Source organism: Poecilia latipinna, unplaced genomic scaffold (assembly GCF_001443285.1).
Source record: "Poecilia latipinna isolate Pla-1442-1.1 unplaced genomic scaffold, P_latipinna-1.0 Scaffold465, whole genome shotgun sequence".
Taxonomy (NCBI): Eukaryota; Metazoa; Chordata; class Actinopteri; order Cyprinodontiformes; family Poeciliidae; genus Poecilia; species Poecilia latipinna.
This window is the reverse complement of record NW_015113081.1, coordinates 483,867-508,236: the sequence shown is the minus strand read 5'-3', so window position 1 is coordinate 508,236 and position 24,370 is coordinate 483,867. Positions and strand designations below refer to the sequence as shown.

General features: G+C 39.1%; 2 protein-coding genes and 1 long non-coding RNA gene across 5 annotated transcripts in view; 2 read left to right on the top strand and 1 right to left on the bottom strand.

The window, feature by feature from the left end:
* Window positions 1-5,438, top strand: part of b3gat1b (beta-1,3-glucuronyltransferase 1 (glucuronosyltransferase P) b) — a 44,471-nt gene extending 39,033 nt beyond the window's left edge. Inside the window, exons 4-8 of one of the 3 annotated variants that reach the window (XM_015039223.1) lie at window positions 894-1,396; window positions 1,538-1,555; window positions 1,727-1,834; window positions 2,456-2,561; window positions 4,316-5,438. In XM_015039223.1, coding sequence (XP_014894709.1) covers window positions 894-1,396; window positions 1,538-1,555; window positions 1,727-1,834; window positions 2,456-2,542 — 716 coding nt within the window. In that variant the 3' untranslated portion in view covers window positions 2,543-2,561; window positions 4,316-5,438. Of the gene's footprint in view, window positions 1-893; window positions 1,397-1,537; window positions 1,835-2,455; window positions 2,562-4,315 lie in introns of all 3 variants that reach the window. The other 2 variants (XM_015039224.1, XM_015039222.1) reach the window with 2 other exon arrangements.
* Window positions 5,065-22,354, bottom strand: LOC106951595 (uncharacterized). Its single transcript, XR_001425839.1, has 2 exons — window positions 22,212-22,354; window positions 5,065-5,201 (listed from the first exon to the last, which is right to left on the bottom strand). It is a non-coding gene; the product is annotated as an uncharacterized LOC106951595 (long non-coding RNA).
* Window positions 9,246-20,551, top strand: LOC106951584 (beta-galactosidase-1-like protein 2). Its single transcript, XM_015039218.1, has 20 exons — window positions 9,246-9,464; window positions 11,322-11,437; window positions 12,144-12,341; window positions 12,425-12,493; window positions 12,894-12,989; window positions 13,643-13,751; window positions 13,835-13,927; window positions 14,444-14,525; window positions 14,593-14,657; window positions 14,746-14,830; window positions 15,804-15,941; window positions 16,112-16,192; window positions 16,947-17,059; window positions 17,140-17,286; window positions 18,732-18,803; window positions 18,898-18,976; window positions 19,081-19,168; window positions 19,244-19,355; window positions 19,545-19,661; window positions 20,349-20,551. Exons 2-20 carry the CDS (start codon window positions 11,346-11,348, stop codon window positions 20,433-20,435), a joined length of 1,923 nt encoding a protein of 640 aa, XP_014894704.1. The 5' UTR covers window positions 9,246-9,464; window positions 11,322-11,345; the 3' UTR covers window positions 20,436-20,551.
* Window positions 22,355-24,370: the final 2,016 nt, after the last annotated feature.

Genomic DNA, 24,370 nt, shown 5'->3' with positions numbered 1-24,370 from the left:
GTTACACTCACTTCATGGTTGCTTTTAAAAAAAACTAACACCAGTAATGGATGGGCTATCTATATGTAATCCTGTTCATATTTCAGTGCTGTTTGGCAAGTAGGAGTTTCTGTTGCATTAACCAAGTTATAAACACTAAATAAATTACATGTAAATCTTACTCATGTTTACGATAAATATTCTCATTGTTGAGTAAATAATTCTGGTGCAACTGTATTGCAATGGCAATAACAGTTGCCATTGCAATAACCAAGAAAAAGAAACTCAACAAATTCATGTGAGGTTTCATCAATTCCCTGTCTCTTCCAGTGTTCATGAAAGACTAGCCAACTCGCAAATCTCTTTTCTGACTTGTATCAAATAAATATCCACACCTCCATGCTTAAGTTGGTGCCAGTACCTCTCCATGTATCCCTGACTTTGCCGCAGTCTCTTAAATGTTTGGAATACAAGGAATTTAAAATGTAAGGAATCTTAAAAATATCCACACCTCCATGTTTAAGCTACTGGCAGTACCTCAAAGGATTCTTGAGTTGGTCACCGTATGGCTTAAATGTTTATAAAACTGCTCAGGACTTGGCCATTCCAATCACCACAACCATGTGGCCTAATGGACAAGGTGTCTGAGTTTGGATCAGAAGATTGAGGGTTAGACTCACTTCATGGTTGCTTTTAAAATACTAACCCCAGTAATAGATGGGGTATCTATATGTAATTCTGTCCATATTTCAGTGCTGTTCAGCAAGTAGGACTTTCTGTTGCATTAACCAAGTAATGAACACTAAATAAATTACATGTAAATCTTACTCATGTTTACTGTAAGTATTCTCATTGTTGAGTAAATAAACTCTGGTGTCAGAAATTACAGTTTATTTTCTTTTTTTCCTCTGTAGCTGACACAATTGGTGGCCGCTCAGACTCTCGGGCCTTAAAGGAATCCTCCTCACTGCAGAGCCGTGACATTGTGCATGTGGTGCGCACTGAGTACATTTACAGCCGGCCTCCGCCTTGGTCCCAAAGTCTTCCTACTCTCCACATCATCACTCCCACTTACAGCCGCCCGGTGCAGAAAGCTGAACTGACCCGCCTGGCCAACACTCTTCTCCATGTGTCTAATTTGCACTGGATTGTCGTGGAAGACTCCCAGAGGAGGACCACTCTGGTTAGCCATTTCCTTCAGGAAAAGGGTCTTAACTACACCCACCTCAACATTTTGACACCATTGACTTATAAATCTAGAGGAGACGGGAGGAACCCCAGAGTACCGCGGGGCACCTTGCAGAGGAACCTGGCCCTGCGGTGGCTACGAGAGACCTTCCCCTTAAACTACACCCAGCCTGGAGTTGTTTACTTTGCAGACGATGACAACACATACAGTCTACAGCTGTTTGAAGAGGTGAGGGGATATGTTTTAAAAGTAAAAGTCTTCTCTTTTTGCTCCCTTGTCATCCATTAACATCTTAGTCCTTAAAGCGAAACAGGAGCATTTTTGTCAACTCCAATGAGTAATTTGTATGTCTGTGTTTTTATCTAACAGATGAGGTCGACTAAAAAGGTATCTGTGTGGCCTGTGGCATTTGTGGGTGGCCTACGATACGAGTCACCCAAAATAAATGCCCTAGGCAAGGTGTATGGCTGGAAAACAGTATTTGACCCACACCGGCCTTTCGCTATAGACATGGCTGGGTTTGCAGTAAACTTGGGCCTCATTCTGTCCAAACCTCAGGCTTATTTCAAGCTTCGAGGAGTGAAGGGAGGATATCAGGAGAGCAGCTTACTGAAGGAACTGGTCACTCTGAGTGAGTTAGAGCCTAAAGCCTCAAACTGCACTGAGGTAAGAGAAGTTCTCTCAATAACCTTAATATATTTCTACAACTTGAACTTTTACAAATTTGGCAACATTGCAACTACAAACTACAGTGTAGTTTACTGGGACTTCTTTTGACTGACAAAGCTACTCTTCACACATATTCATTATCTTACCTCACTGAATATGAGCTGTTTTTCAAAGAACATTTTCAGTGTCGAGATGTGCAAAGGTGGATACTCCCCAAGAAACTGCAGGTTCTTCAAAGTGATGACAACAGTGAGAAGAAGGAAAGGACAGGATGGGGGAGAGCAGGAATACAAATGTACCCTACTCTTCAGATTTTTATTTGCATACAAGACAAAGATTGAGAATCCTCCGTAATGTAGTTCTACATCAGTGTAAAGTATTACTTTGTGATTGTCCATCACAAAATATCAATAAAATATGGTAAAGTTTCAAAATGTGAAACTGGGTGATTCAGAAGTCAGATTTGACTGAATCATTAAACCGATGCTACTTCTGGATATTTAATGCACTTCCTCTAAACCAGTGGTCTCAAACTGCAGTCCTCAAGGGCCTGTGTTCTTAGTATTTCATCATTTCGACTGGCTTTCTGCTCATCCATGCCTGTCTTCTTACCCACAGGTATTAGTGTGGCACACACGGACGGAGAAGCCTGTACTAGTAAATGAGGGCAAGAAAGGATTTACTGACTCTAAAGTAGAGATATGACATTCTTCATCCGACACAGGTAATAGCTGAGCTTTAGAAAGATAAATTAATGCAAATTTGCACTGTGATTAGTTTTGCGAAACGGCCTGAGGGGGAAGAGAGTAGTTCTTACAGGACATGGATGTAATCATCAACATCTCTGTTCTATAAAGACTTGAGAGAAGAAAATACTATTAATGACCTCATTTCTGAGAACATAGAGATGATTCATCAATAACAAGCGCTTTAACTTGTATTCCTTCATGGTAAAATTATTTTTACACTTTGATGTAAAAATTTGGATGGCCACATTTTTTAAAAAAATGTTGGTTTCTGTTTTTTTTTTTTTTTAATCCAGAAGACCTGGATTTGGATGGCATGCTGTTTGCTCTCATTTGGGATTCACACGTTGTTATTTTATCCCTTAAACTTTTCCATATCAAGTATATTTATGAATTATGGAGAAAAGTAGTTGAAAAAAAATGCTCCATCTTTGCATATTTAATTAGATTTTGTTTGCATTAAAATTTGTATTTGATTTTATTTCTATTTACTGGGGCTTTGATCCCAGTTTAATCCAATGAAACAGACAGATTATCACGCTTGAGCAAACAAAGTACCTCCCAGCGACCTCCTGCTGTCAGATATTTACTGGAATCACATACGCAAGAGGCTAGAATATAAAATACGTATCTATTTTCACCCAAGGGGATGCTAAATATTTCCATGGGTGGTTCAAATTTAGTCCCATGGCAGCTGAGTATGAGTCTGTCAGTGTTGACTGTAGCATGTTTGTTGAGGATATATTACAGACGTTTTTTTATCAGGCTTTTTGAATAGCATGATAAGCCATTTCTTCTGAAATGGCTTATCATAGATCTGGTCTCAGGTCAGCAGCCCACAGTGTCACCATCTCTCTTTAAAGAAACAAATATCCAAAAATGTGTTTTATTCAAACAATAACTATTGGATAATGACAGCAGATGTTGGTTTTTGTAAGGGGTACTGATCACTTCATCTTCTTCTTATTTTGTGCAATCACCAAGGATGTTTTCTACCAACTATGTGACATTTTGAGCAAACTGTGGGGACAATATTTATCTGCTTTGGGACTTTTTGTTCTTACTTTGCAGACAATTTCATACCCCCTGCTTTAGGGCACCAAAACCAATGATAACCAGTGACTTAAAGTTTCTGTAATCTTATGTATAATTTCACTAAATGACATCTGGAAGGGGCTTCCCAGATCTGCTTAGTTTGATCAGAAGTATTAATCTGTTATATTTCATTATGATGAACTGGTCCAAATAAGGAAATGAACCAGAAACAATGGAAAGTGTACCATGAGATATATTTTTAAAATAAAATACAGTTAAATAAAAATAGGTTAAATGTAAACATTTTGATTACTTATCTGCATGCTTAACAAGAGACATACACTGACCAGCAGTGGTTGAGTAAAAGGTTGCAGTATGGTTGTTTACAGGTATAAAACTGAAGACGGAGGAGGGCAAAATGTAATGTGAGTAAAGAGGAAGGGTAACAATTGGCAAAGAAGCAAATAGACCTCAAGATGTCATTTGAAGACTGACATCATAATGTTGGATTAATTAAATCAACCGTTAACAGAAAAATCAAGATAATAATGAAATCGTAAATAACGTTTACTGATACAGAGACAGAACATTTGCGTAGATGACATAGGTAGACCCCCAATGCTCTCCCACTGTATCTTTACCTCCTGTCCTTGTTTCTTTTCCTCGGTCTTAATTAGGTGTATACCTGTTGTTTCAGGAAAGGAAGCTTCGCTGGGATCTGTCTGGGCTCAAACCACCCTCAGAGCTCCGGTGGCCAAAAACATAACAATAGCTGCATTTAAGCTCTGCTGCATAAATGGAGGCACCGAGCCATGTGCATGTACTGAACTCAACATATCAAAGCACAACTGCACAGGAACTTTGTGGCCTGTTCTGCTGGGCGGAACTGAGTCGACAGAGGAAGGAGTTGCCAAATGGAACCGGCACAGTAGGAGCTGAAACAAAGGAGGTTACCGGACTTAAACTCCAGAAAGAGATGAACCAGCGTGCAATAAAGAAGCCTCTCAGCACAGACGCCACCAGCCAAGCATCCAATCAGCACTTAATAGGGCTCTTTTGTTCTGAGGTCAGTGGGCTGTCGGGCACAGGGCTGCACATGAAAAAAGTCCTTGTTTGAAGTAACACAGCATTGACTGGCAGATAGCGCTGAGCTCCCCCCAGCTCCCACCCTGTAGTACTACTGTACAACACTAGCCTATTTAGATAGCACCCTAAACCCCTCACTAATTGGGAGTTGTATTTCTGCTCAGCACACATTCACTTAACCAGCTGACACACACACACATCCACACGCACGTGCACCGATTTATTATCGCCAAACACAAACAACCTTTCACATTCGTGTATTATCAGCACTTCCTGATGTGCTGCAAGGACTGCTGAGCTGTTCTCCTATTAAAGAGATGATTCTGTTTCGTTAACAATCTCTGCACTTTGCAGGTTCGCTATTTGCTAATTTAAACGACAATTTCTTTGTAAATTCTGTTTGCTGATTATTTATTATGAACATGTGGGAAAACTGTGGAATATAGAGCCATGACTCCAAGTAGCAGAAGTGAAAACTCTTATTAAATGTTTTGATTCTTCCCAGCATGGCTTGCAAGTTGTGATTTCATACACCACCAACCTGCGGCACAACCCCTTTCGCATGTCAACACTGTCTGGTTCTGGCTTTGAAGAGTTTGCGCAGTTCTCAGCGTGCCCTGTAGGTGGCACCATTGCAGTTCACATGGACATAACTGTATGACGTTTTAGTGATGTCTGGGTAACGTGAGAAAGCCATTTACTTCTGTCCCATAAAGCTAGTTTTTTGGTTTACAGACGTGTTTGTATTTATTTAATTCTCTTGTCGTTTCACTCATGCAGCAAAAAGCCAATCTGTCAACCTAAACCTGGGTTTTTCTTGGGGACTTTTCCAAGGTGCCTGATAAAGAAAAGGCTTTCTTTAAACAAATTTTAAGCACAGCTGTAAGTTAAATGCAGGTTGTTGGGTTCAATAAAGCACACAAATCTGACAATAAAACTAGGTTCCATATCTAGATTTGGATATTGTAAAACCCTGCAATGGGATGCCGTTGAATAAAATGTCCCCCCACCAGACCTGAGAGAGCAAAAATGAAAAGTGACTCATCAAGTAGCCTCTGACAATGGGAGTAATTTCATTGCAGGTAAAGCAAAGAATCTGCAGGCATTGCTGCTGGTCACCTTTATGTTTTTTGTCAAGGTCTTTTCCTTGGTGAGCTCGTCCACAGTTTTCAACCAGGAAGCTCAAAGGTCCGCTCTTCCTGTGGGGAGGAAACGCTTCAATGTTTACACCCAATCAGACACAACTTTGGGTTCCATCGCAGCCAATAAAAAAGGGACCTTTATTGTTCATACCTTACCATCAGGAACAGCCAGCTTGGGGGTTTTGTTGCTTGAAAAGCACAACATTTCAATATTTCAACACTGATTTTGTAAAGCGAAATTTCAAACATCATTACCTGTCATTTTATTAAAGGGGAAATATTACAAATTTTCTAGGCACAGAGTGTCATTTTACAGCACAATGAGACAACTGTTGAGTTCTTATAAAAATGCTATATATATATACAGTATATAGATATGTATCAAATATGATGTAAAAGAAATGTGACTTTAGTAACTTTATTGTGCTATAATATGATTCCATGTGGCTGCAAACACATTATATTGCTCCTAACTAATGGAAAATAAGCCACCATCATTTGGATTCAGTTTTTGCTTATTCAAATCAATATACTTCACAAAGCAGTATGAACAGATTCTAATAAGCAGAAATGCTGGGTCAGATCTGTGTTTTTTAAATCAAATCATGTCTGATTTGATCCTTATTTGACCCTGGACTGGGTTAGTGGTAATGGTTAGACATACCAGGACACAACCCCAAACATTGTCACCTTACTGTAGCAACCCTGTGATGGAGGTCTCATGCAGAGTGTAGCCATGTGACTGGCCTTTGGCATTGTTTGCAGGTAGGTTCTCCATGTTTATTGGCTTTAAAGATTTTAAAGGCTGCGAAGGAAAAGTAACTCAATAATATGACTGGGAAGCTAACTTTTACCCAGTTATAGTCATTTACCTAACACTGTAATAAAACTCTGAAGCCATCCCATAATGACAGGTGCTGGAACATAATGGCAGGTTCGTAGGGCTCCTTGTAATGCAAAGTCGGCATGTCTGGAAGGCTGTCTCCTCTTGCTGCACAAACGTGAATAAACTAATCAGGCAACAACATCTTTCAGTAACAGCACTTTCCAAAAGTTATTGTAGCCCTTGAACATTTTGTCACATTAGAAACACAAAACCCAACATATTTCATTGGGATTTTATGTGACAGACCAACACAAAGCTCTACATAACAGTGAAGTGGAAAGAAGAAGATGAAGGCTTTTAAAAATATTTTACAAATACAAAAAGTTTTAAAATGTGTTGCTCTGATAAGCTTGAATAAAATCCATTGGAACCAGTTGCCTTTCAAGGTTGCCAAATTCCTTAACAGAGTCCATCTCTGTCTAATTAAATCTCATTATATATGCAGATGCTTTGTGAAGGCCTTTGACATTTGTTAGTGAACGTTAAATAACAAACAGCACCATGAAGACCAAAGAAGACAGAAGTCATGGGGGAAGGTGTGGACATGTTTGAAGCTGAGGCAGGTCTAAAACTATTTCCTGAACTCTATAAGCATCACACAAAACTCTGAGGTTCATGGAGGGAGTTGAGCTCTTGGTAGGATCCCAAATAAAACCATCCTACCAGATCAAAGCATCTTTGTGAGTTACAATGATCTGATAAAAGTGCAAAACTATAAGTTCAACTGAGACAAAACTTGAAAATCAATATTCATGGAAGCTTTCAGTCCATCTTCATGGTACCTGAGGTATTTGGCAAACAAAATGCAGAATCATGTCAGTCTCCAGATTAGGGCTGCAACTAAAGATTCATTTAGTAATCTACTGATTAATCAGATAAAAAAAAAGAAGTGGCACATTCTACAGAATTTTCATTTATGCCTTTTTATTCAATATTAGATACTCTTTAAAAAATATACAAATAAGCACATAATTCAATTCATTTAAAAAAAGTATCCCACTTGAGGAGTTTTGGCTAAAACATTTAGAAACAAATATTTTATTATTTAAAATGCATCCATCTGTCTTCTTTACACCCTTGTCCCTTGGTGGGGTTGGGAGGGTTGCTGGTGCCTCTCCAGATAAGGTTCCAGGTGAGAGGTGGGGTCACCCTGGACAGGTTGCCAGTCTGTCACAGGGCAACACAGAGACAAACAACCATGCATACACACACTCACACCTAGGGCCAATTTGGAGAGGCCAATTAACCTAACAGTCATGTTTTTGGACTGTGGGAGGAAACTGGAGTACCTGGAGAAAACCCATGCATGCACAGGGAGAACATGCAGAAAGACCAGGGCTGGGAATTGAACCCAGAACCTTCTTGCTGCAAGAAAACAGCTCTACCAACTGCACCACTGTGCAGCCTATTTAAAGTGCAAAATGTATATTTATCTGAGAATGTTTGTTTTCACAAATTACCTTTGTTGAGTCTATATACTCCAGTTAATGATTAATTGATGACTAAATTAGTTGATTATTTCAAACAATTGATTAATCACAATTAATCTGATTAATTGTTTCAGCCCAAATCTGTTAGAGACATAGCCTACAAGGTTTGTTTATCATTTTCACACGCTTATTATGTTCCTTTCTTTTCACAATTATTCTTCATTTTATGCTGTTATATTACATAGGATACAATAAAATGTACTGAAGTTGTGGTTATTCTCTGACTAAATGTAAACAAATTCAGGGGGTGTGAATAAATTTGCATGCCACAATACCTGTACTTCGTACTGGGGGTTCTGATGGTACTTTACAGAATATTCCCCAGTTTCAGATAACGGAGCGTCATAAAATGAAACGCATGTAATTGTTCTCTACCGCCATCTGCTGGCTAATGCAACAGAAATCTGTGCATATTTGCATGAACACCACGGTTGTTTTGTTTATGTCAGGGCTCACTCAAAATAGCTCTGAAGAAGGACCAGAATCTGCTCCGTTCATGAAGCCAAAACTGGATCCTCCATGGAACATGTTCAGATTGACAGACATTGTTCTGTCCCCATTGAGGATTTTCCTCAATGTGGACACCATGCCTGGAACAAAATTATATTTTCACAAACTCTTTAGAACTACATGTAGATGTTTTAGGCTTAAATGTAGATTTAATTCAAAAAGTTACTCCAAAAACAACACATATATCATGACCTAGAGGGAAATAACAAATAAAGCAACTTAAAACATAAGTAAGCTACTGTGTGATTGGAATATTACGTTTTTTTAGTACATAATAAACATTTTTAATTTGAATGTTTTATATATATATAGTGTCCACATGAAGCAAATCACCTCTGCCACAATTATTTACATCTCCGTTGCCCATACTTTGTACAATCCCCTTTTGCCATTAGTTTATTTCATAAACATGGAGGATACAGAAGTATTGATCTTGTTTGGAATGAGGCAGTACCTTTGACCATTAAAAGACACATCCCTCCAGCTCCTTTCTTTCATTTTGTTTATTTTAGTAATTTTGTTTTGGTTTTTTATGTTGTGTGGCACTCACATTTACCTGTAAGTTTATTCCTGGTGCAATACTAATTTACTCCACAAGACGGCAGTAGTGGCGCAAAACAGAGACACTGACTTCCAAACTGTACGCAGGAGAAGCTCAGTGGGAGCCTAAGCTGAATAAGCTAGCGTCGCAGCAAAGCCGTTACCGAAGAAGCTAATTTTTGTGTAAAACAGGTAGGATAAGTGCACAAGTAATAGATATGTACCATTATTAGAAATGTTTGTAAATTTATAACAGTATTTTACTGGCGCCGATTCTATGTTGTTGACTATAAACGGCGGCTAGCCTAAATCCAATTACCGTTATTTGTATCCCCATTAGCCATTGCAGTGACAATGGCGACTCTGTGCGGTTCAGGGTTAGTTTAAATGATGTCGACCGTTAGCTTCTAGGCAGTTTTACGGTCGTTTTCTACGGAAGCGTATTGCTATCACGGAGGAAAATGTTCGAATAATAACCACATTATAAGGGGATAATTGCTGTACAAATGTGATATTTATTGTATACCCGTGACACTTGAGTTATACAGACACGATAATATATTGTACTAACATGATACGTTCAGAGTTAGGTAGTAACTAGTTACTAGTTACATCAGAAAAAAATAAATAATTTTAGGAGTATTTTTGCTACACTGTACTTTTTACTTGAGTAATTTCATTATGAAACGTCACCTACTCTTACTTGAGTAAAATCTCTGGATTTTCTACCCACTGACTGAAAAACAAGCATGTTTTAACCAAAAATTCACCAGACAAAGACACACCTGCACTTTTTGTTAAAGTTCCACACGTTTTAAATCAAAGGTAACAGATTTGGAAATTTTATTTAGTCTGATTTAATTTTGTGTTACTTATATGAATTGTTGTCATTTCAGTCCTTAAAATACCAAAATTTCCATTTAACTTTATATTTTGACCCGTCTGATTATGTATTTTTAAAATATTAAGTGAGTGATAATCTGATCAGTTACTCAGTACTTGAGTAGACTTTTTACCAGATACTTTGTTACTGTTGCTTAAGTAAGTTCTTGTATGGCTACGTTTTACTTTAACTTGAGTAAAATATGTTGAAGTAGTGCTACTCTTATTTGAATAAAATTTTTGGGTACTCTACCTACCTCCGCTTATGGTATATAAACATGATAAGTATATTGCATAAACATGACAATTATATTGTGTAGGCATGAAACTTATACAGAGTACTTCACATCTACGTGGAGGGCGATACGAAACAGCTTCACTCTGAGACCTGGTGTCAAAAAGAGCCAGTGTGAGACACTGCGTTCACAAGTATTGTGTAAATGAGCTGCTGGATACCAACAAAAAATTTATGGTTTAACCGAAGAGCTGCTCTGCGTCAGCTAGGCCTTAACCCAAGCTTAGGCCCAGTTTACACAGAGGCTCATTCAGCAGTTTAGTATGGTAGCTTCATGTTCCAGTTTATTTTATCAGAGCTCCCAGAATACAAATGGAATACTCATTATTAAACACTGCATTTTGTTTGTTTGCTTTAAAGGCAAATGAAACTTGTTTTTCATCATGCAGACTACTTCTCTGTGTAACGCTGGCGAAAACTTTGTTAATGGCTGAATGGAGGAGGGTTGTGATGGAAGGCGGAGCGTCGGAAAGAGCAGGGCCTTCTTAGAAAGACAGAGGCCCAATTGAAATTGCAAAGTCAAATTTCTCTTAAGTCATGTGTGACAAATACAGCATTTTTATAAGAATTGAAGACAACAGAGTTACTAGATTGTGCTTTAAAACAGCAGCATGTGCCTGGGAAATACGTAATTCTGCCCATTTAAAGATGTAATCCAAACATCAAAAATACAGAGAAGATAGTACTTAGGGATTATGTACAGTAAAGCAACATGTAACTAATGAACACAGGGCAGTCCAGCCTTGTTACTAAGGTGAGCTCCTTGCCTTGTGAGCCACTCCCACGAGGCGGTGCGTGTTTCAGGCAAGCTCTGTGAGTTGATCTGCACACAGATGCTGCTGTCAGCTCGGTACTACTGCTTCCTGTTTTAGAGCAGGGGAACCAACAGCCTACCCATGGGTGTCCTGAGGACAAGAAATAAACAGAAACGGATACAAGCATTCATTTGCTTGTGCGTAGTTTGCTTCATCCTCTACAAGTATCTGGGGTAAGTGTTGTCTGTTTTTCATGTGTCAGTTGATTCTGATATATCCTCCTGACTACCAGGAAAAAAAAATATTGTCCAATCACCTTTTTTTTTTAAATCCCACATTCTTTGTAAGGTAATAAAAGGTTTTATGCACTTACTTTGTCTCTTCCCATAAAATGTGTTATTACCGATGAGTGCAATTTTTATGAATTAGAAAAAGATACGTACAAAAGTCCCACCCCTTCACATGTGGTATCATTGAAAAGCCCTAAATGTCCTCTCCAGATACCAAAATGAATTAATTCAGGAGAATGCAGGGGGTGGGAGATATTCAAGTTTAGAAATGTCCTCTACAGAGGACAAAAATGAACTACTGGTAGTCAGGAGGATTAAGCTATTTTTGTCTCTCCAGTACTTGGAGATTTGTGTAATTTTCCCCAAAAAATGTAGCTTAATATCTATCTGATACTGATATGTTTAATATTATTACACAAAGAATTTAGTAAAGAAATTATTTAACAAACCTGTGATGAGCTAAATAAATTTGTCCACGAGTGTGTCACAGTGTGTTTTGACTTCGCAAAAATGTGTTTCTGCTCCTTTGTTTTATACTTTTTTGCCTACTCAAGGCATCTGCAAATTCCTGCAGAGCACATCATGTGGTCAGTTCAAGAACAATAGCCCGTATGTCCCGTAACCTGATTGTGACTTGAATTATGCGCAGATTCTTTCAAAGCGTGCCACAAATGGACGTGAAGACGATCAAGAAGATGGGCCTGAACACCAACTCGTCCCAGTTCACCCTGGAGGAGAAGCCCTTCTGCATCCTCGGGGGATCCGTTCACTATTTCCGTGTGCCCAGGCCGTACTGGAGAGACCGGCTGATGAAGATGGTGGCCTGTGGCATCAACACCCTAACTACGTAGGGAGATAACTTGCACTGTGTTTGTTTTATGTCACAAACCCATTGCCATCACCTGAATGGTAATTAACGCATCCTGACAGATATGTTCCATGGAGTCTGCACCAGCCGGAGAAGGACGTGTTCAACTTCCACACGCAGTTGGATTTAGAGTAAGGAGAACGTTGGTTTGCTTGTCTTAACTGTAGAACCTGTTGGATTAATTAGAGACCATAGTTATTGCTGGCTAAGCTATTTGGAGAAGTCCAAAACAAGATTCCTGCATCACTTTCCTTAGCTTTCCTAACAATATTACCTGTTTTGAAACCTGGTTAGAAATATTTGCCTTCTGCTCCCATCATGCAACCTGTGGACTCAAGCAGTAAAGGGAAGGGGAGAGGGAGTCCCACCTGACAACTGCCTAATCTCCACAACAGCAGCAACTTATTAAAGCAATTATCCACACAAGGGGATACGACACTACTGTTAGCTACTGTTGTTGCCAGGCACTTTTCACAGCCCTTTGTGTAAGATTTTTAGATCTTTTTAGCATGGTCTTTCTCTTCTTCGCAGAGCATACATATCTCTGGCAGCTGAGCTGGGGTTGTGGGTTATTTTATGTCCTGGTCCCTATATTTCTGCCGACATGGACCTGGGAGGACTGCCAAGGTAACACTCACATTGTTTACATATGACCTCCTAAGACCACGAAGAAAGACATCCTCAGTTTTTTTTAGAAGTTTGCTTCAGTACACCAGACTTACCGAGTTGTTTTCTTCTTTTTGAAGCAGTAATAAAATCTGAAGTTGCGTTCACAGTTTCCCATCTTGTCATGCATGTTTGAGTTTCAAGGAAACGTGCCGTAAGTGGGTCTAAATTTGACGAAACGAGGAGCAGTTTGTGTGATTTGATAAATCCTTAAAATGCGTGTGTTGCTTTTGACTTGCCTCTGTTCTGTAGTGTTTGTGTAGTGGGATGAATGGGTTAGATTGAGTCAGGATAGGATATGTTAGTTTTGATGTGATGTCACGTTTACATTTTTGAGGATGAAAGATCAATGTTCATAGATTGCACACAATTCTTAGCTAAAAGTAATCAGAAAATAGGTTAGGCTGTCGTTAACTGGAGCCTCTCTACACATGGCGAGGTGCGTAGTACACACGGGAAGTCTCAGAGTTCAGACGATCGTGTCGCAGAGTTCATTGCTATGTCTTTAAATGTCTGAAGATTAGGAAGGTGATGGTGCAATATTATGTAAAACTGTCTTCATAAAATACTGAAAGAGAAGGCAGATAAGTAGCAGTTGGAATTTTTTTATGCAGCTGGCTCCTCAGAGATGAGAATATGAGACTAAGGACCATGCACCCTGGCTTCATTCAGGCTGTCAACACCTATTTTGACAAACTTATACCAAAAGTGGTTCCATTTCAGGTCAGTTTTAAATTGGAAATGAGTGTATTGTATGTAGCTCTACTTTGTTGCCATAGCCTAAAATACTTGTTTGTGAATTCCAGTTCAACAAAGGGGGTCCTATTATTGCGGTGCAGATTGAAAATGAATATGGATCCTTTGCAAAGGACCAAAGGTACATGTTATTCATTAAAGAGGTAAGGTTATTATCTTTTATTAAGACTATTTCTGTCATGTGTAGTGGTTGGTGGTGGTGAGGAGACACAGAGACCCAGGTTGTAGAAGAAAATGATGAATTTAATGAAGAGTGTTGCTCAAAAGCAGTCCAGATCTCAGGCAGCACAGCAGAGCAGAAACACAGAGGCTCAGCAACTGAATTAAACAAAGACTGACGCGACGAGCTAATGCCGACACAGGACTTAACAGTTCAACTATGCCGACAGACAAACTATCATAGACAAGGACCCGACAAGAGACAATGCAACAAGTTTAAATACACAGGGAGGGTAATCAGATAACTAGACACACCTGGGACGCAATCAACAGGGAAGACGCAGAGACAACAGAGACTCACAGGACAGAGACTAAACACAGAAAACCCTTAAAAATAAATACACAGAAACGCGTATCATGACAATTTCCCCAAAATACAGGCAGGTATTTTGCCATCAACAGACCATTCTGACGTGTTTTATCTCTTTTTATGTTGAAAGGCTTTACAGTCCAGAGGAATCAGTGAGGTCTTTCTCACATCAGATAACATCAACTCATTTAAGTCGGGGGGTGTTGATGGAGGTACGTCAGTGTGCACATGTATACTGACAGAAAAACAAAGTTTAACGTGTTATCTGTTGTCTCAAAGCTCTCCGGGCAATAAAGCTACGGAAATTGAATCAGAGAATCGTCCAGGAGCTGAGCTCTGTCAAGGTCTTTAATATTTATTTTCTCGCCAGCTCTCTGATTTTTATTGGATGTGTTAGCTGACACTTCAGATCCTTCTTGTACTGGTTTTCAGCCCAACAAGCCTTCCTTGGTGATGGAATACTGGACTGGCTGGTATGATACATGGGGGGACCTTCACCATGTGCTAGCTCCAGAAGGTAATTCATGCCCACTATGCCAGCACCGTCCTTTTCATTAAATTGTGTCTTCTCTGCTGATGTTATGCTGTTTAGCGGTTTTGTTTTGTACGTGCATTGTCCAGTGTTAGATTTTACGTGTCTTAAATCTTTGTTATTCTCTGGAATCTCATTCTTAAAACCCAAAGTCTTCTACACTAAACTACAGCAACACTTGAATCCTGAATTTTAACTAATTTATAGGAATGTGTTTTTATAAAGTATCCACACTAAGGGTGTGAGTACTTTGACACTGTGACAAGATATTCATACAACCAGCACTGTACCATTTTAGATTTATAATAATACTTTATTTTTTCCGACATGTTACTTCTTACTTTAAGTAGTATTAATGTCTTAGATAGGCAAAGTCCTGACTTGAATCTGTTAAAGAATTTATGAGGGAAACAACGACAAGGTAGATGTGAAGAAGGCCTTCAATCTTCCTTATCGGAGCTCAGACTTGGAGCTCATATCAAAAGATAAATCACCAAAACACCGGCGAAACAAGAAAAATAAAAACCTACTCAGCAATTATAAGAAGGATTTGATTACTGTGACGCTTCTCACTGATTGCTGAGATTGGTAGAAACTACTCGGCATGCCCTTTTAATAACAGGTAATAAAATCTGATATTTTTTCAAAAGTGATGTTTTCTTGAATGAATGAGTGATTGGTGAGTATCAGGAACACAACCTGGTTAATTTAAATCCAAATCTGACAGAGGTATGAATACTTTTGGACTGAACTGGATTTGTCAAAGTGAGAAAGCAGATGTTAAAACAAGGAGTCATACTACTTTAGCACCTGCTGTTATGTCATTATTTAAAACCTTCCTTAAAGAGTTTTAAATATGTAAAAATGCTTTGTACCGCAAAGGTAACTAATAAAAGGTTGGTCTTTATGCTACTATTGCTAGTTCTGATGAGTTTGTGAAAATATAATTTTGTTCCAGACATGGTGTCCACAGTGAGGAATATTCTGAGAAGAGGCATGTCTGTCAATCTGTACATGTTCCATGGAGGATCCAGTTTTGGCTTCATGAACGGAGCAGATTCTGATCCTTCCTACAGAGCTTTGATCTCCAGCTACGGTGAGTGAGCTCTGGCATAAACAAAACAGCCGTGTTGTTCATGTAAATGTGCACAGATATGGTTGGAATGATGAAGCTCTGCTGTCTAAAATATGGAGCATAGTGTTTCTGTTGTATTAGCCAGCAGATGGTGGTAGAGAACACTGACTGTATTTTCTGATGCGTTTCAGATTATGACGCTCCGTTATCTGAAGCAGGGGGATACACTGCAAAGTACCACCTTCTAAGGGATTTATTTTCTCAATTCAACCGTAAGTTAACCTTCAGCATGAAGTACAGGTATTGTGGCATGCAAAATTATTCACACTCCTTGAATTTGTTTATATTTTGTCAGAGAACAACTACAACCTCAGTACATTTTATTGGTATTTTATGTAATATAATAGCATAAAGTGTAGAATAATTGTGAAATGAAAGGAAAATAATAAGCGTGTGAAAATGATAAATATAAACCATCTTTTACTATTCTAGTGGCAAACCTTGTAGGCTATGTCTCTAATAGCTCACAGCATCTAGAGTTGGGCTGAAACAATTATTCAGATTAATCGTGATTAATAGATTATTGAATTAATTGTCAACTAATTTAGTAATTGATTAATTGTTATCTGGGGTATACAGACTAAGAAAATGCCATTTGGTGAAGAAACAACCATTTCAGAACATTTGCATTTATAAAGATATTTAATTACACACAGAAGACTCTGTTTACTAATTTGGCAACCTTTACAGGCAGCTGGTTTCACTGGATTTTATTCAGAGTTATCAGAACAACAGCGTCACATTTTAAAATTTCGCATTGTAGAATATTTTTGAAAAGCCTTCATCCTTTTCCTTCCACTTCACTATTATGGACCAGATAGTGTTGGTCTGTCACATAAAATCCCAAAGAAATACATTGGGGTTTGTGGTTCTAATGTGACAAAATATTGAAGAGTTATGATAGCTTTTACAAGGTGCTGTTACTGAAAGACATTGTTGTCTGATTTGTTTTTCATGTTTGTGCAGCAAAAGGACACAACCTCCCAGACATGCCGAAGTTGCGTCACAGTGATTCCTACGAAACTGCCATCATGTTCCAGCATCTGTCATTATGGGATGCTTTAAGCTTTGCTGAGGGTGTGAGTTACATACAGTGATAAGTCTAACGGAGTAGAAGTTAGTTTCCCAGTCAGATTATTGTTTTATAACTCCTCTGCAGCCTTTCATGTCATCCAAGCCAGTAAACATGGAGAACCTACCTGCAAACAATGGCAACGGCCAGTCATATGGCTACACTCTGTATGAGACCACCATCACTAGAGGAGGGATGCTACAGTCAGGTGACAATGTTCGGGATCGCGCCATGGTGAGTCATTGTTACTGCCCACAAAGCTGTGAGTAAAGACTCTGTTGAGGTTGCGTTACTTTTTACTTCTTAGTAGAATTATGGTTCATGCACTGAAAAACGGCTGGGTGAAAAATGGCAGCGCATCTGCATGCATGGTGAGTCGAAGACTTTTGGGCAATGGTGGTGTGACAAGAACTGCAAAGAAAAAATCCCCTTCAAGAACAACACACAAGGACAGAGAGCAGAAGATTGGTACAAAGTTAATATGAGTCGCCACGAGGACTGCGCGATGCTAATCGTGAGACGTTCTGATGAGATTTATTCGTTCTTATCCAAGGGAGTGAGTTTCCTCACAGCTCTGCCAAAGAACACTGCCATTAATAAAACATCTGCAAGTTTTTTCTCCAGTCAGAGTCACCAACTGATTTGTGTTTTCTAACACAAAAAAGCATTTTAGACCCAATGGCATAGAAACATCAGATCTTTACTGAAGTAGGTTGGTTGTTCTCTAAACTCATAAATTAAGGAGTGACACTTGGCAAGCATTGATGTCTGGAATTTAGCTTGACAAAATCAGCTAGCTTGCCATGTCACTGGTTATTGTTTGCTGAATATATATTTTTGGTTTTATTTATTTGTTTTGCAATATGTTGAGTGTTACTTCAGTTAGTGCTCTGGGTTAGCTAGGCCGTTGTGTAACCCTGCTCCCCTGAAGGTAGCTTACACTTCCTGCTACAGCTTCCTTTGCTCCGTCTACACAATTTTGCTCAATTATCATCTCCCTTCAGTGCTCTGTCAGGGATTTCCACCCATTGAGCTCAATTTCTTCTACTGAATTTCAACCGGGCCAATCAGCAAACAAAAAGGGGAGTTACGAATGATGGCATCAATGTTGTGTGCTGTTTTCAAGTTGTAGTCTTCCTCTACATGGTTGTAGTTTGGCAATGACAGCAGAGGAAGTGAACGAAGCCATTCAGTCTGTGTTGGGCACTCTTCCAAATATTGGGTCATTAAAGTCTGAGTCAGAGGAATGTATGAGACATTTTGTCCCTGGAAAGATAAAATCCAGTGGCCCTACTCCCCACAGGATTGTTTAAAGATCCTGTAGTGGCTTCCTTTGCGATCGAGCTAGCGCATTACATACGTCACGGCCAAAGTTAGTAGTTGGGTAAAATCAGATCCGATCATTTCAAACGTCAAGAGAGTCCACGCCTCCAGCAAGCAATCTTTTCATAATAACTGAGGGTTCAGATCCTCTAGATGAAGCAAAGCGTAGAACAAGTGGCTGTTTTTACCAGGCTCGCACTGGGTAGTTCCTTCGTCGTTTTGGTTTGAGTAAACTTTTGAAGTTTTATACATTGCATGAATGCCACATAAACTGTGGCACAGAACCACTTTTCTTGAAGGGAACCAGAACATGGGTATTTCATAAGTAAATTGAAAAATCCCATTTTGTCCTGCAGGTGTTTGTAGACAGAAAATATATTGGTCTTTTGAAGCGCCAGATCCTTGAGCTGGCTGTTCCTGATGGTAAGGTATGAACAATAAAGGTCCCTTTTTTATTGGCTGCGATGGAACCCAAAGTTGTGTCTGATTGGGTGTAAACATTGAAGTGTTTCATCCCCACAGGAAGAGAGGACTTTGAGCTTCCTGGTTGAAAACTGTGGACGAGCTCACCAAGGAAAAGACCTTGACAAACAACGTAAAGGTGACCAGCAGCAATGCCTGCAGATTCTTTGCTTTACATGCGATGAAATTACTCCCATTGTCAGAGGTTAGCTGATGAGTCACTTTTCATTTTTGCTCTCTCAGGTCTGGTGGGGGACATTTTATTCAACGGCATCCCCTTGCGGGGTTTTACAATATACAGCCTGGATATGAAACTCAACTTTATTGAAAGGTTTGTGTGAAATATTAAACTTTATTGAACAACCTGCATTCAACTTCCACCTGTGTTTGAAGGAATCTTTTTCAGTCTTAATCAGGCACCTTGGCAAAATCTCCCAGAAAGCCCCAGCTTTCCTGGATTTTTCATGGGAAGGGTGTTTGTGTACAGCTATCCGAGTGACACGTTTGTGAAGCTGCCAGTAAGTGAAATAAGACTTTAGTTTTTTCTTTTGTTTGTTTGTGTTTTAACACTGAAAAACTGATTGAAAAACTGAAAGCAGAATAGCAGAGGTTTCTTTAGTGTTTTGTTTGTGTGAATGATGCTGCAAAGCCAACTTATGCTCACTGATTTGTCTGTGTTGTTCTGTTTGCTAATGCAAATGTTTTAGGGCTGGGGAAAAGGTGTTGTGTTCATAAACAGTCTGAATCTCGGTCGCTATTGGTCACTGGGTCCACAGCAGTCCCTCTACCTCCCTGGGCCTTTTCTCCACAGTGGAATGAACCAGGTAAAGCTGCTCACAGACAGTCCTTTATTCAATCAATCAGGTTGTAAAAAGCGATGTCATTTATTTTAAAACATGCTTTGAAAAGGTTGATGTTGTAGTTAGGTGTAATAAAGTTACAGCAGCTATTCCTTCTTTTGTGAGTGTAACAGTGTAATGTTTAGGACTGCAACTTATGACTATTTTAGTTATCGATTAAACTATAATTACTATATACCCTTAGGTAATATTCAATATGCCTAAACAGCCCAACAATTCACTATACGCTGGTTATTCAATTCAATTCAAACATACCTTATTGATCCCAAAGGGAAATTAAATGTTGTTCAAGATTCTTTATAGAGTTGTTGCAGAGGTTGATGGCTGTGGGCAGGAAATATCTCCTGTAGCAGTCTGCATTACAACGAATTTGAAGAAGCCTCTGACTCAAGACACTCTGTTTTTATATTTTATGTTATATATGCCAGTCACATGAAGAGGATGCTCAGGATTGTCCCTGATTTTCTTGATTTTATGTAAAGGCCCTCTTTACACCGTCATTTCCAGGGGTTCTCCAGCAGTGCCCTACTCTAGTTAATCATTATTCTATCAGTCCTTGTGTGAATTTGTTTGTTTTGGACATAGAATCATCAAACATAAATCAGAGCAGATGTTTATATGTGTAATTCTTCCCTTTGTTTAATTAATTAGATCATTGTATTTGAGGAGAAGGAGGGAGACTCCAGTGTCCAGTTTGAGGATTCACCTGATCTGGGCATGGAAACAGAAATCGAGTGAACATCTGGGTGTGAAAATGATCCTCATCTTGATGTATAACATGTTTATTTTCCTGTTTTTACAAAATGTTTTTTACTGTGATTGTATTTGAATAAACGGTCTGTTTACGGTCTACAGTTATGTTGTACAACCATAAATTTTAAGTATTTTATAGTACACGTTAAGCACAGCTTTCCAGTTTTTAACCTACAAATTTGAAAAGTACATTTTTATTCAACCCTTTACTTGAATTTCCATGAATAGACCTAATGAGTAAATTTATGTGTAATATCAGTATAAATTCAGCTATTCTGAGATTTTTTAGCGAACATCGGATAGCAAACACCATAATGAACACATAGGAACGCAGCACACAGATCAGGGAGAGAGTGTGAAGTTTAAGACAGACTCTCCGATCTGTGGAACCCATGGAAATAAAAAAAAGTTAACAGGAGTATTGCTAAAAACACAAACCTACCAATATGCAGGGTGTCTGCTTGAACATCCTTAAAAAGGCTTAAGTTCTCTGATCTATGGAACCCATTGAAATAAAAAACAGGAGTATTGCTAAAACCACATGCTTAAAAAGTATTAAGTTCTAAAATTAAGGCCGTAAAATATCTTAATTGCATTTTTCCCTAAATTAAGTTAGCCTTAAAGCATAGGTCTTTAATGTTGTCGTGGCTGGACTATTTAATATTATACTGGTCATGCACAGGCATCTATACTATGTTCTTTTGGCTGCTGGTAACTATGAAATTACTTCACACTTATATAGCGCTTTTCTGGACAAAGATGCACACGCACATTCACACTGCAGGTGGCAAGCTACAGGACTGTAGCCAAAGATGCTCTGGGGTAGCCTGACAGAAGTGAGGCTGCCACACAGTGGCGCCATCAACCACCATGATCAGGCAAGATGAGTGAAGTGTCTGGCTCAGGGACACAAAAACAGAGACAAAATATGGAATAGTTCAAGGTGTATGAATACTTTTTCAAGCCACCGTATTAAGTTTGTGCTGCATGAGTGAAAAGGCAGCAGAATTAAATGAATACAAACACATGTGTAAAACAAAACCTTGCTTTATGGGACAGAATAAGTTGCTTGTTCCTGAAACCCAGACATCACTAAAACAGTTGTGTCCACGTGAATTGCAATGGTGCCCCCTGCAGGGCACACTGTGAACTGCGCAAACACTTCACACGTGACCTGTTCAGCAGAAGAGGCCTCAAAGTTAAAGTAAAGACACTGAATACGCCTCATCTACCTCAACACAGGTAAAGTTTCCACTGAATGCAAGTAAATGTGACTACGATTAAGGGAAAATTGTACAGCAGAGCTTTAACTCCAGTTCAGGAGATGTCTTTAGATGTCTCTTCTTTAACGCACCTGAGTCAAATCATGAGGTCAGAGGTCATTAGTACCACTCTGGAGAACTTGACTGTCCTAAGCAGCCATTTAATTCAGATGTGTTGGACCAGGACGTATCTAAATGTTGCAGGACACCCGACATCGATGCCTGGATCTGAGGATCCTGTTAGAGGATCAGTGTCTTCCTGCAGCAGCTCCATCGGATCAGAAGGTAGATGAGTTCTGAAAGATCCTGATCGTCCAGAAAGTGAAATGACACCAGACCCGATCCATCAGTCAGCCGTTTCGTCCTGTGTAGAGACAAATATAAAATGTTATTGATACACATAGAAATTCAATAAACTAGAATTGAAAGATAATTTATTTCACTTAATTAAATTCACTTAGTGAATAAAGTAAAAGGCAAATCAAAAGATCTCACAAACTATATATACAAATCAGTGATTCTTGAGAATAGNGACAAAACACGTCCTATGGATAAAGCNCAAAATTTGAATAAAATATACACAAAATATAATTTTTTCAAATATCTGACTAAACTAACCTGGGTCATGTGAGCACAACAATGTATATTTTCCAGGTATTTGCTGAATATTTTTTTTATTTTAAACATTGTAGTTGGTGGATGATGCGAGAAGGACCTCGCTGCAGCAAACAGAAAGGGCGGGGACGGACCATTGTCAGTCTCTTACCGTATTTGGAAATGGGGCCATTGCAATCCGGAAGTGAAGGGGGCGCTTGTTCCTATACTTCCGTTTTTATTTTCTTTTGAAATCTGTGATATATTTTCACCTTTAGGAAGGAGTTTCACTCTCAGAATGTATTTGAACTTCTCTCTTTTATTTACTTCACGGCAGCTCACAGTTTTAAGCAAATTCTGTAGCTTTCGGTGTACTTCTAAATCTGCTCCTTAGTCGCATCTTTTCGGGCCTGCTACTGCCTCTAGTGGCCTGGGGGTGGTAACACAACCAATATAGTTACATTACTAAATCAGAATACCACAAATTCTTTATTATTTACTATTAATTCTGGCATTACTGGCATTGTAAAACAACATATTTTTTTATTTTCTTAAGGAAGTAGAGCTAGTTAAATGACAAACAATACCTTTATACATTATAAATAAATTCTATATAGCTCCATCAATTATAGGAAGAACAAAAGAAATAAGGAGACATGAAAAACAACATAATCAACTATAATAAAAATATCATTTGCAATGTATACATAAGAAATTTAATTGAGCAAAAGTCAATAACAAACACATGAATTACAGAAGAATAACAATCCAGGTTGTTACAACCAGTGTTGTTAAACAGATAAGCAAAAAATATTTTTTTTGCTTTTACAGTGCCGACTTTTTATTGTAGAGTCTTATATATATATATATATATATATATATATATATAAATAAGATGAAACTATTTAATCTATCAACGAGAAATTTTTCCTTTAACTCTAAAGGAAAATTAAAAGTTAAAAGGAACCTTACAACTTGGGATGGTAGAGGACGCAAGTCACGCAACTTGGGAGAGGACGCTGGCGCTGAATGTTCACCGCTTCTCCACGAAAAACAAGCCGCTCTGTCGTGGCCAGCTGCCGTCATCTCTTACAGGATTTTCTCCTGTGCTATTCTTCAAGTTATGCTGTGGATTGTATCGCTCTGCTTCCTGAATATCTGTCTTGGAGCCGTGGGTCTGCTATTAGCGGTTAGCTCTATGCTAGCTTCTCCCGGATTGGCTGGCTCGTCGATGTTGACCTATTCCGCTTCCCAGCTGATTGGACTTAACAACTGCTCCATCCCACCTTGTGTTTCCATCTTAAAATCACTGGGTCTTCTGGTCACAAAGAGAGGGAAGGTCGTCCACACAGAAGGGGTCTCGCACCCAGAAGGAACAACAGCAGACACAGAGGACAGTTACATGTACCTGGGAATACCGCAAGCAAATGGCAACCTTGGTGAGGTCACAAGGAAAGGAGCCACAGCCAAATGCCTCCAAAGAATAAGGCAAGTCCTGAGAAGCCAGCTCAATGGCAAGAACAAGATCCATGCAATAAACAACTACACCTTACCAGTAATCAGAGACCCTGCAGGAATAACTAGCTGGTCAATGGAAGAGATAAAGACCACGGATGTTAAGACACTCAGAAACTACAAACCATGCATGGAGGGTTCCACCCCAAACCCAGCACTCTGACTAAACACGAGTCACAAGGACTATGAACAATATATAAATAATTAAATTGTGGAGGGCCCCCTGCTGGTCATGGCCCCTAGAATTGTCATCACTTTTCACCCCTTTACCGCGCTCCTGAGTAAAGGCATACATGGCACATGAAAATATACTGAAGACGAATAACTCGCCTTTAAAGAAGCTCTGCTTCTTCCGATGTGCAAGTCCACAAACTTTCTGGAAGCCTCCTGCACCTTCCCACGCACCGCTGAGCTGAAGCATTCACTCCAGTGACAAAAATAGTCAAATCCAGTTTACTCAAAATAAAGTAGTCTTGTACTTTTCTCAGGCCAAACATGTACATTGCTCACATTACTTGAGTTGAATAAACAATTTAGTGACACTTGAGT